The 13130-nt window shown below is 45.9% G+C and overlaps 1 protein-coding gene across 5 annotated transcripts in view; it reads right to left on the reverse strand.

Moving 5' to 3' along the window:
* The window catches only part of ASTN1 (astrotactin 1), a 303494-nt gene that overhangs the window by 134887 nt on the left and 155477 nt on the right, over positions 1–13130 (reverse strand). For all 5 annotated transcript variants that reach the window (XM_060643585.3, XM_060643583.3, XM_060643586.3 and 2 more), the window contains exon 8: positions 5713–5797. In XM_060643585.3, the coding sequence (XP_060499568.1) occupies positions 5713–5797 (85 nt within the window). The remainder of the gene's footprint in view (positions 1–5712; positions 5798–13130) is intronic.

A 13130-nucleotide genomic window follows, 5' to 3' on the forward strand; every position in this document is an offset into this window, starting at 1 on the left:
CCCAGAGATACAAAGAGCAGTACCAGGCTGGCTTGGAAATCTTGTCTGAGGGGGTGGGGGAAGGTGAATGGGGCATCGGTGACACAGAAATCAGTGACACGTGGGAGGGGAAATAAAAGCCAGACAGTGAGCTAGAAATGGACAAAGGGAAGTCAGGAAATGTTGTATGTCACCCAGGACTGTCTGACTCTGTCTGAGTCACTTCTGAAGAGACTTTGGGCAGGTCAACGTAGGCCAAACACCGCCCAAGACCGGGACTTGGGATCAGAGATGCACGTCGGCATCCCAGATGCTGCCATCCAATGGGCGAGCAGTGGCCCTCTGTCAGACAGCTGTGAGGAGGTCTTTGCTCAGTTCTAGGTGGTCAGGAGGTGAGAGTGGGTTTGGGATCATTTTGAGTAATCGGGGGAGCCTGGTCTCTGCTCGATACCTAGAACCCAGAGGCAGAGGCATCCTCTCCACTGAGCTCTGGTCATTGTACTGAGAGTTGTCTCCAGACAAATGTTACCAATGGCATCATTTGGGCAGCCCCCCTCCCATTTACTGCCATCAAGGATGTATTTTGAGCCAGAAAGAGGGACTGAAGCTAACCATGACCGACACCGTCCTCATTCTTGGCTTGAAAAGGAAACTGGATTCTACAGGGTGGGACATTTGCTCCTTATATGGATTTAGAATCCCCAGGCAGTCACTCTTGGGAGGGTGCAGCAGGCAGACGTGGTAGAAATAGAAGGAGAGAACAGTAAGCACCTGGCACAATGGAAAGGCCAGATTAAGGCAGCGTGGGCTGTTTGAGAGAGAGCGAGCGTGTGTGTGCATGTGCACGCACACATGTGTTCTTATCTGGGGATGCCATGGTGAACGTGTTGCCTCTTGAGCAGCCAGTGAAAGAAGGTTCTGATGAGCAGGGCCATTCCTGACAATGGCTTCTACAGCCTTAGAGAAACACCTGTTCGTTTCCTACTGCCGGCTCTTCCCCTCTCATGAATTATCACCCGATCACAACCCTTCCGCATTGAAATCTAGTGATATGTGATGGTTCTTTAGTGGGAAATCTCCTTGGTGTTGCCCTCTGTATCTGAGATGCCAGAATAAGAAGTCAGGCTATTATTTACAGGGAATCTTCAAATGCATGAATTTTATCTAATGTGGTGTCCTGAAAAATGTATCTAGAAGCCCTTGGGCACACTTTTGATTTAACAACAACAAAAAACTATTGATAGCCTTTCTTAATAATCTCCAAAGTAGCTAAATAAATTTGTTTTTTTTTCCCTCCTCTAATGTGTTCATGTAAATCAATCTCTCTTGCCTCCTCCAGCCTCATTTATTGGTTTCATTTCTTGTCTGTGAAAATTTTCCATTTGTCCTTGTTGTCCTAGCAAACAAATACTAAATACATACTCTAATAGTCTCTGGCTGTATCTATAAAGCCACAGGGATAGGAGGCTGAGGGTTTTTTAGTGAATTCATACAGGTTAGACAGAAGGCATGGTAAAGCCTCATGCTGGGGGTAAGACCCTTTTATCCTGGGTCCTCTGCTGGACAACCCTGTCACCGGGATGCTGTGGCAGGAAATGATTGATTTTTGTTGCCAACCTTGAAGACCAAAAATGTAACCTCAAACATCCCATGTTCTTTTAGTAACTCATTAGAAATCTGTCATTCATGACTTCGTTTAAATCTTTTTGAAGCTATTTTTACTTCTATTGAACAGGAGCCTCTTGTGTAATGAGTTCAACAATTTTACAACTTGTGACCTGATCCTGTCACCTGGGTGCACTACGGTGACTAGATTCACCACCCGGATCCACTCACACATTTCTCAACCTGCCTCACTTTTCCTTGGGCATTTTCGGTAGAACCAGAGTCACCAAAAAATGGTTGTTGGCAACCCCTTTGACTCACGTGCCTTATATATATGGTGCCCTATTCTGTCCTTCTTTGCTGTTTGATCTTGACAACTTTATCTACAGAATAATTTTAGGACTATGTTCTACGTGCAGAATCCAGATAAATAAATACACATTTAGATAGTCTCAAGAGGATATGTGCGGGTTTGTTCCATTTTGTGTGTGCGTGCGTGTGCGTGTGTGTGTTGTTTTGTTTTCTTTTTAGGGTTATTTTAATTTATTTTGAAGGACCCAGAATGATAATGTATAATGAGGGAATATCCCACCAAATATACAGACACCTTGGAATTTCTCCCTCCTGCTAACAATTTTAAGGGCACGTATATGGAACTTTCGTGGCCCAAACCTTAGAAAGCAAGAGCTCTTCAAGAGCGAGTCTTTCCTTACTGTATCATCCTCTTCTCCTGTCTCTGTTAACTGCATTCTTAAGCTACTCTGGGCTATTTATTTGCTACTCCTGGAAAAGCCATGCTTCTTGTATCTCCACGCCTTGGCATGTGCTGTTTCCTTTGCTCGGAATTACCTATGTTAGCTGCTACATTGAACAGTTCACAATCTAACTTCTCCACGAAATCCTATTCTCGGTTCTCAGGTGTCACATAAGTCACCCCTTAAACTGTAATCACATGGACCTTTGCTCACACCTTTATTTTAATAGGTCTTAGAATTGAATGTAATTTTTTCATTATGTGCCCATTATCTATCTAGACTATTAGTTCTTCCAGAGCAGAGACCACATCTTCTTATAATTAGCAATCTAGCTCATCCTGGTACAATAGGTAATGGAGGAGATATTTGTTGAAACCATGAATGACGCTGCACAGTAGTGAGAGGATTTCTACATACTAATCCGCTCACTCACCCACATGCACATGCGCACGCCACACATTCGCACACCATGCACGCACATTCACCACACACATGTGCACGTAGGTGCACGCGCAGCCACACATGGGTCTAGGTAAACCAAAGCACAAGGCAGAGGCTGGGTGAAGTTACAGGTGTTAACTTCTCTGCCTCACCAAATCATCCATTTGTAATTTTCTGCATTTGTGTCCTTAATCCATTTTGTTCCTTGCCTGAAATAACGGATGCTTATTGCTACTTTTTCCCTTATACATTAGCCTAGATTCTTCACAAGGGAATTCACTTTAAAGATTACCGGCCTGGGATTTGCTTGTTCTACTTCAAAAGAATGTTCAGCCATTTTTATATACGCAATACAAGGATCCCAGGTGAAAAACATAAATACCCACACACGCTGCTTATCTCCACCTTCCGGAACATTAAATATTCAGGAAAATGAGGCCCACCATCGATTTTTCCATAATACCCCAATACGTATCATTAGTTGGCAATCTGTCAGGCAGGTTTCAACTCAAGTGACAGACTTCACGTTCAAATCAATTTCGATTAATTTTGCAAGAATCATTCGGAGAAACGTGGCATCAGAGCCCTGATTTAAATCAAGATGTATGGCATCCTCCACTTTTCATTCATCTTGTCATTTTATGGGGAAAATGCGGTCATTTGTCTGGCACTTTTTTATATACATATAAACGCATGCTGCTTATCACTCCTGGCTCCATTATCCCCAAGACAGTCACTTTTTTCCCTCCTAACAGTTGCTCCATTATTTTATTAGTGTCCAAAACGAGACCTCGCAGACAGTGATGATCAGAGAATAATGGAAATTAGAGATGGAAATGACAGATTAGGTCTCCTTGTCTGTTTCCTGGGGCTAATGTTCCTGTCAGTCTGCGACTCGCTGCTTTAGCCTGTCTTATTTTAAATGACACCAACGTGGGGCCTCCACCAAGTCCCTGGAGGCTCTCGTCTACATCCTAAGACTGCCTCTACACGCAGCCAGAAGGAACGACAAACCCTGTGCAATTACCAAGTGAGGCCAGGCCCGTCCTCGCATGATCTGTCTGCAAGGCGAGGGATGTGGAGGCTTGAGCGATTAGCCACCAAATCCAATCACTGCAGAGGGCCAGCCTGGATCATTCAGGGCAAAAAGCGAAATGATATTTTGTCGTTGTTTTCTTCAGCAGCAAGTTTGCAGGCTAAGAGATAGAGAGCTGGTTATCCATCACCCTTTACAACATTTTACTCAGTAAGAATCCTAGCCAACCAAGATGCTCAGCCACCACAGAAGCTAATATCCTGGCTCCCCATCCACTATGCAAACGTATCAGGGGTCAGAAGAGTGAGGGGACTAAGGGGACTTTAAACAGCGAGTGGCACTCTTTTATTCATACGCCACTTGACATCTATCAGCCAAGCCTTCTGCCCTCCCCACCCATCTTTCAACAAGACGCTACCTCATGTGCATTTACCCTTCTACTAACACCTTCCTCCAAATCGTGGGGGGCAGCCTCTCCGATGCGATCTCAGGTTCAGTGGAAACAGAGCAATCCTTCATTTTCACTAACAGAAAAATTTCATGGCATTTTGACTTCCTCAAGTTTTCTGACCTGTGACTCAGATTTCCTTTCCCTAACTTCATTCCCTCTTGTCCTTATTCCTCAACCTCAACCCGTTCCAGAACATTTGCCCTCTTCTAACGTCGATGGGCATCTATCACGCCTTGACTTAGTCATCAGCTGGCCAGTTCTCTGAGTTGAGTTCTTCTACCCTTTGTCATAAATCACTCCCTTGGGCTCTTCAATCATTTTTATTGCTCTTCTCCAAACTCTCACCCATTTGTCTCCATATTTATTGCTTTGAGAGACCAGAACTACATTCAATATTCTAGGCTTGGTCTCTTCAGAATCACACAGAGGGGGCTGATCATCAACCCTGGGAATATGAGTCCTCCATGGCAATGTGCGAAATGATGGTGGTTCCTTTTTCCACCTTGTCAGGCTGCAAAAACATTTCTAATCAGCAGAAAAGCAATCACTCTCAGATGGCTTTTGCCTTGATCTCTTTCTAGTTTTCCCTGTTCCATCGACTGCTATTATTAGTTAGTGTTTATCGACCCCTTTCTCTATCCACTCTGCTCCATGGGGGAGCCAACGCAGAAAGCAAGCTCTCAGCACCCAAGACAAAGTAGAAAGTTGCTTCTAAAAAGCAAGAGAAGATGCACAGTGGTGACAGTTGCACAACAATGCGAATGTCCTGAATGCCGCTGAATGGTACACTTAAAAATGATGAAAATGGTAAGTTTTATGAGGTGTGTATTTCATCACAATAATTTTTTTAATGTAAAAAAAAATAAAAGAAAAATCCAAGACAAGATAACTTCTATCCCAGTCATGTGTGCTTGGGGGAAAGCAAAGGTCTCTGAAAGAAATGGTTACTGGGGATCCGGGCAAAATACCCTTACTTGGTACCGAGCATTCCCACAATTCCCCCTTGCTGACAGTGGTGGGGGAAACGAGTGTGTCCTCACGTCAGTCTCACAAAGCCCCTTGAGCTCTGGGAGAGCTCCACGGGAGTCTGTGTGGCTTCGTGTGTCTCCAACAAAATCAACAGCTAAGTTCTGCCTGTGGAATCCTGGTGGCTGGCGGTAGAATGCAAAGGAGGAGAGGGACAGCTTGATTTTCAGATCCCAGCTGGAGGCTGTGGGGCTGCGAGTCAGAGGCATCATCTCTGAACTCGTAAATGGAGAAAAAGATGACACGGACGTCACTGGAATGGTATAAATATGGAAACGCATGGTGACATTTTTACCCATTCGCTATTCAGAATATAACCACCCTTAGCTCCGTTCCTCTACACGCAATTGTTCCGCGTCCTGTCTGCATGAAGAAGGGTGACATCTGGGAACCGGCTCATCTGCCATCCCCTCACTTACCCCTGGTTTGTGCCCCATTCATTCCGAATGCAAAGATGCTTGTGTACTGGATCCTTCATGTAACCTTCGTAGCAAAGGCATTCCCCTTAGAAGCAGGGTAGGAAGAAGGAAAAGAAACATGAAGGAATTGATTAACATGTCTGTTTGAGAAAATGAACGTGAAATGATCAGATTAAACTCAGACTCTAATAATGGTGTGGAAGAAACCATAAATCCCATTATGTCACACATCCCCATCTCTACTGCCCACGGAATGAACACACCCCCAATCTCCCCATTTTCCACTACGTGCTAATTTTCTCTAGTGGAGGAATCTAACATTTGCAAGGAGCCTACTATATGTGCTCGGTAAACACAAAGAACAAGAACTCTGAGCAAAAGAACTTTTTCAACCGTGTTTTCTCAGCGCCAAGTCTACTGCAAGGTGCATATTAGGTGATCAATAAGTATTTAAAGAGCACATAAGCGATGTATTTCATCAAATATTTCTAAGAAACTTGAAAAGTAGGTATTATTAGCTCTGCTATGCTGATAGGGGAAACTGAAGCTCAGAAAAATTGAGGGATCTGGAGACGGCTTATAAATGGCAGAGTTCATATTTGAGCTTATGACGGTCCATCTCTGGACCTTTATTCACACCATGCCAGGCCATTAGCCCATAGAACAATGACATACTTAGAAGAGGTCACTTATACTTCTCATGGTTTTCTAGGAACTCTGGGTTTTCATTTTTAAATGAAAATGGCTAATTATTTTGGAGCTTTTAAACAGAAGAACCATCCACAATTCTATATTTGTTTAGAACATTACTATGCTTCCTTACCATTAGTTACTCCGTTAATATACCAAGCGGTCCACAACCCCTTTGGAACTGTATGCAACACCGTGTGTGTGTGTGTGTGTGTGTGTGTGTGTGTGTGCGCGCGCGCGCACGCACATCTCCTCACGGCAGGATTCCACAACATTCTTCTGATTTACAAGCAAAATCAAGACCCCCAAGGATTAAGAATCATTGCTCCACTTAGTACTGATCATGGAAACATTTGCTGCTGTGCCCTTATATTAGTAATCCTTAAGCAATGCTGTGTATCCCTAAACTGCTGAGACCGGAGCCAGTGCAGCACTCGTGTGAACTCTGTCACTGGCTGGTTAGTTCATAGGTAGTAGAAGGACAGGGTATGACTTCCCACCATTTGTAAATAGTAAAAGTGGCATGCCTTGAAAAGACAAGGGACATAAAGTTTCTTCATCTTTCTAGGAAGAGACTCTAAAAAGGGATATACATAGCTTGGAGTATGATTTTCTGCTTTCCAAGATAAAAAACAATAAAAATGAAGCAAGGGGTCCCCACCGTCCTAGAGCGAAGGGACTGGGTAGGTTCTAAAGGAAGGAGTTTTTTGTTGTTGTTGTTCGGATCTAAGGTTAATCTTTCTTTTCCAGATGGGCCTATAAGCTACTGACCATCAGGGCCCCACTACCAGGTAACACCCATTCTCTTCCCCCACACCTGTTTAGCTCAAGGTGCTGAGGAGTGGAGTGACAATTAGTTCACTTCTTAGTTTAGGGGGTGTCCACACAGAGTATGAGGTTAGTACTTTGTCTCCTGTATGGGAAACTCAGGCTTCCACGTGGGCTAGATTCACAATAGGCTCACAGTTACTGGCTTCAGTGGTGCTGAGCTGTGTCCAAGAATGGTCAGGGAGCTAGGAGTGGAACATAGGAAAACAAAGCTAGAAATCAGGGAAATGATAATAAAGCTTTCAGATGAATGACGTTTCTCCAGGAGAGAGGAAGATAAAGAAGGCAAGTACCAGAGGATCATAAAAGAAGAAAATTACTAAGGGGTCAGCCTTCCTATCTTACCAATTCCAAAGAAAGCATGGACTTTAGACTATAAGCCACACAAGGGCAGGAACAAAGTTAGGTTTTTTGTTGTTGCTGTTGTTTTGTTTTGTTTATTTGCATAAGCAGGGATTTTATAAACAGTGCAAAATGGAAAACTATTATATCATTTCAAATTTTGCCCTGAATTTACAGACAACACGACCACCACCAACTCTCAAGATGCAGAGATAAAAGGCAACTAGTGGGTCTAGTTCACAGACAGGCTTCTCCCTTCAGGAGATCATTTCCCAGCTGTCCCTATGGACATCAGGCATGGGTAGGACGTTGAAAAACAGGAAGTAACCTCATGAGGCTGCTGAGCCCATCACTCCGACTCTTAGAAGGGTCTTGGCTAGAGGCCATGCCCTAGACTTAAGGATTGACCAAAAAGGGAGTCCTTCCACGTTCGAGATCTAGTTACTGCAAAACATGTAAAAATAAATGCAGTAACAACTGAGAGTTCAAGCAAAGCCTGATTTTCCTAATGATGGCAATACCTACCATTTGTAGAGTACATTCACCTTTCTCAAATTGCCTTCACAGTCATTATCTCCTTGTGAGGTTCCATCACTCATTACCACGTGGGGACCCGCTGCCGACAATAGATAGAGCTTCCCTCCATCTAATGTCATATGTGGCCCAAAGCCGGATCAACAGAGACATTTTCAAACATACCAGGCTAGAGTCTGAGGATATCCAAAATCTGCCTCTCAAACGATCCTCATTTCCGGAACCCACCAAACTCCCCCCTTCTGTATTCCTCCTCAAAACCAGTTGGTCCATCTACACGGAAAAGGAGTTCAGACTTGATGAGGGAAGTTGCTATGGCAACCAAATGCTAAATCTTGACTTTAAGAGGGGTTTCATGCGAGCACAAGCTCCGACTGTTAGCTGTGAATTTTAAAGACCCCACAAGGGTGTTGGATGCCCTCCTAAGCTCGAAGTGTTACAGTCTCTGCATCTGCTGTGACAGATGGCGGGGAACACATGACGTGCCGGCTCTGTGGTGGTGTTCACAGGAATCCAATGGAGAGACGTGTCACGGCCACGGAGAGGTGCCCAACCAGGATGGATTGTGCCCTGCAGAAGGCATGCACAGGCCACCACACTGCCAGAGAGTAGAAACCCACCAAGAGGTGATCCAGGCAAGGCCTGGAAATGGCTACACTTGATTTGTGTTTGCTACCCTTGAGGTCAAATGCCTTGAGGTAACTTGCATGGTGCCCCTGCCTTCCCTCATTCCCCATTCTGTAGGTGAAGGGGTGAGGTGCAAATCTCATCAAAGGATCAACCTTGACTTAAGGGCTCCTCCGACATGACTGGGCTGGACTTGATGTGGCCAAAAGCCCTGACTTACCTATCCTCCAGGTGGCTGTTGGCTTTTATTAAATGCAACTGGCTGGTGTGCTCCATCTAAAAAGGGCAATCTCTGTAAGACATCTGGACTACGGTAACATCTAACCTCCTGGTCTCCTCCCCTGTGGAGACATCAGGCAAGAGGCGGGCCCAGAGTCAAACGGTCCCATGTGACCCTGGGAGGGCAGACAGGGAAGTACGCCAGTTGCACATCCTGAAGGAAGGGGTTTTAATGGAGTTTGGAATGAATGGGTGATCCAGGTGGCAAGAACAAAATTGAAAGCCATGCTACTCTGCCAAACTGAGTTCAAGAGAGAGAAGCAGTGGTTCAGATCAAGGAAAGGGGAGGAGGGCTCCACTGAGTCTGGGAAACTGGACCAATGGCCCTCGCCAGGTTTTACACATTTCTCTATGGTTAGCACTGGCCTCTAGAAAGATCTGGGGTAGAAAGAATTTTGGTGAATGGCAATCTTGGATAGCCAGTAAAATCTGATTTAGCTTGGATGCCCGTGCTGCTTGTAGACACATAAAAGCTACATATCTTGCAAAGGGCAGTCAGCGTCTGTGGCCAGGATTGACGGGGGCTGTGAAATCAAGCAAGTGTGTGTGATGCCTCCACAGCTGCCCAACTGGCAGAACAAAGTCCGGGGATGGAGTAGTGAGAGAAGTTGCTAAATCCAGCTAGTCTGTGTTTCCATCAGAAAACAAGCAATCGGGCAAACATACAACTGTAAACAAAAACCCTTAGAAAGTACAGCAAAAGTCAACCTCTGGCTGGATCCAACCAGAGCACTAAGCCATTCAACCTCAGTGGTTTGCCGTTAGCCCACCCAGACCTGAGACACACCTACGGTTCCAAACCTGGGCAGATCTGGGGGAGAATGTCAGCGTGCACTTGGCCGAGGGCTTCCAGGCACTGGGCTAAGAGCTCCAGGTACGCTACATCTCTCCCAAAGAGTGTGTTGCTACAACGTAGGAGGGAGGCTGACATGGAAAACAGATCAGCAGGCTTCCTCCAGCTCATTCTTCTGGAGACCCCTGATGCATGTTTAGAAGATCCATGTAGCCACCTCTATGAACTGGGCTGGGAGCTACAAAGGGTAATGTTAACGATGCTCGTTCTTTCTCTGCCCTTTCCCACCTTCTGTTTCTACAGGTGCCATAAAAATGACCACAAACTTCACGGCTTAAACAACACTGTTTTATTATCTTACAGTTCTGTAGATCAGAAGCCTGACATAAGTCTCAGGGGGCTACAAACAAGGTGTCTGCAGGCCCACATTCTTTTTTGGAGCCTGGAGAGGAGAAATCTGTTTCCTTGCCTTTTCCACCTTCTGGAGGTTGACCACATTCCTTGCCTCGTGCCCCTTTCCTCCAGCTACAAAGCCAGCAGTGGCTGGTGGGGTCCTTCTCGTGTCGTATCATCCTGGCCTCCTCTTCTGTCTCCCTCTTCCACTTTTTAAGGACCCTAGTGATTTTACTAGGCCCACCTGGTTGACCCAGAATATTCTCATTCTAAAGCCTGTTGTTTAGCCACCCGGATTCATCTTTGCCACGTAACGTAACTCACTCACAGGTTCTGGGGAAGAGGGGGACAATATCCTTGGGGGATATTCTGCCTACCACAGCTGCTATTCTGGACCACTGTGCAGGTGATGCGTAAACGCATGCTTAACTTTGGAACGTTCTGGAAGGTTGCCTAAGGAGAGCTCCAGGCCCCAGAGGATGCTCCTTTGCAGTGACTGAGCGTGCGGGTTTGTGTGTTCGTGTGTGTGCGTGTGTGAACAAGTACACACGTGCACTTGCACTGTTCCACATCTCCATATGGGCAGACCTCTCGGCATGGCTGGGAAAGCACACGTCCCAACACGGTGACATTTCCAAGTGAGTTAGCTGGAGGATTGCAAAAATAACGTCGGCTTGACTTGCAGCCAATTCCCACACTCAGCTCTTTGGAGAAAGGCTCTAGGACGGAGTGTGGGAGGCGATAAAGTTTCTTACTGATGAGCGTGTGGGATGACCACATCATCCCACGTGCGGGAAGAAGCAGGGCAGGAAGGGGGAGGGTTTCCAATTCCAGCATTAATGAAAACAAAAGTCTCCGCAGCAGCACTTCTCAGCTGCTACCCCAAATGAAGACGATGCACCTTAGCTCTGCTGTGGGGTTTGGGTTCCTCTCTGCAGTCTCCCGCATGGCTTTCCAGTTGGATATTCATTAATTGTCACAGATACGGGGAAGCCACAGGCAGAGGAGGGCTTCCCAAAGTCATTTTCAGCAAGGATTAGCAATGAGACGTCTAGGAAGACTGAAGAGGGAGGTGATAGGAACTTCGCTGTGGACAAGCAGGCACCCGGTTCCTGGCTTGGGGAGCATGCTCAGTATAATGATGGTTGTTTGCATAGTTTTCAGTGACAGATATGCTGGATCTGACATGTCTGGGGAAATCAAGCAACCCTTGATAATCCCACCTCTGCTCTGACTTCATGATGGATAGAACACAGACTTATGGCTTAGGAAGCCGTGGGGGCTTTGAGTGAGTTATGCACCTTCTCGGGGAATTCACACATCGATCTAAAGTAAGAAGGTCGTTTCTCTCTAAGACCCCTCCATGCATAAAACACCAATCCCTTCTCCCCACATGTAATTAAAAGTGCTTTCTGCTCTTTAAAACCTCAGTAGAGAAGAACAGACATCATGTTTTCACTCATATGTGGATCTTGAGAAACTTAACAGAAGACCATGGGGGAAGGGAGGGGAAAAAATAGATACAAACAGAGGGAGGGAGGCAAACCGTAAGAGACTCTTAAATACAGAGAACAAACTGAGAGTGGATGGGAAGGTGGGGGAGAAGGGAAAATGGGTGATGGGTGTTGAGGAGGGCACTTGGGATGAGCACTGGGTGTTGCATGTGAGCCAATTTGACAATAAATTATATTCATGAAAAAATAAATAACACCTCAGTGGCGCCTTCCAAGGCCCTCTGGGGATCATGGTTCTCTCAGAAGTGAATTTAACAGCTCAGCTTGTCCCAGGATCTCCCAATCCAAGTCAGTGGTGGGGACCAGAGACCTGCTGCACAGAGAGGCCCCGTCTTGGACATGAGCCACTTTTCCGTTCTCCCGAGCACACTGGCTTTCGGGCAGGGTGCACAGCCCATCTGTTTGATTTGGTGTTTGCCTGACAGCGTGGGAGGAGCAGTAAGTAGGCACAGTCTTAGACATCAGATGTTTAAAATGCTGTACTTTCTCTTCCACACGCGGGCCTGGAAGACCTGTGATGGGCCCAGGTGAAAACTCTTAGACCTAAGAAGGTGAACTTTAGCCATTGTTGCCACCTGTTACTCTCCCAAAGACATCTAGCAATGGTTGTGACAGAAGTAAGGCTATATCTCCTGGACTCAACCTCTACTAATATCCCTCCACCCCAGCACCTGAAGAAGATACACCCGTGGGGGTGTGTGTGTACGTGAGCACGTGTATGTATGTATTTATGTGTGCCTGTGTATGTATATGCATGTGTGTACGTTTGTATATGTGTGTGCCTGTGTATGTATGTGTGTACTTGTATGTGCATGTGCATGTATATATGTAACTATGTGCGCACACGTGTGTGTAAGTGTACGTGTGTGCACATGCATGCATGCATATGTGCGTGTGTGTGCGTGTATGTGTGCACATGTACGTGTACACGTGTGTGTATGCACGTGCATGCATATGTACGTGTGTGTGAATGTGTGATGCGTATGTATATGTGTATGTGTGTGCACATACACAGGCATATGTGTGTGGTATGTAGTGGAGGTGAGGGGCTGTACGTGAGGTACGGAGAGTGGGAGCAGTTGGCCCCTAACTCCCCACATTTCCCTTGGGGGTCTTAACTATCATTATACCCCTTCCTTTGTTCTAAGGCATCATACTATTTCTCTGGGAAGGATCTATCTGTAGAACCGAATCTACTGGAACCAGGTCTTTATAACGACTACTGGAGATGAACCCTTTCTGCAAGAAAAGCGCACAGCAACCTGGAAGGAGAGGCCCACACTCCTCAGTTTCCTGGAGCTCACAAAGCTCTCAGAGCCGTGCATGAATATGGACCCTCTCAGGGAAGCCCCACCCCATCTGGTAACATGACAGCCTGGAAGATGTCTCTCTCCTTTGCCCCAGTAACCCTCTCCTAA

Source organism: Panthera onca, chromosome F1 (genome assembly GCF_046562875.1).
Source record: "Panthera onca isolate mPanOnc1 chromosome F1, mPanOnc1 haplotype 2, whole genome shotgun sequence".
Lineage (NCBI taxonomy): Eukaryota > Metazoa > Chordata > Mammalia > Carnivora > Felidae > Panthera > Panthera onca.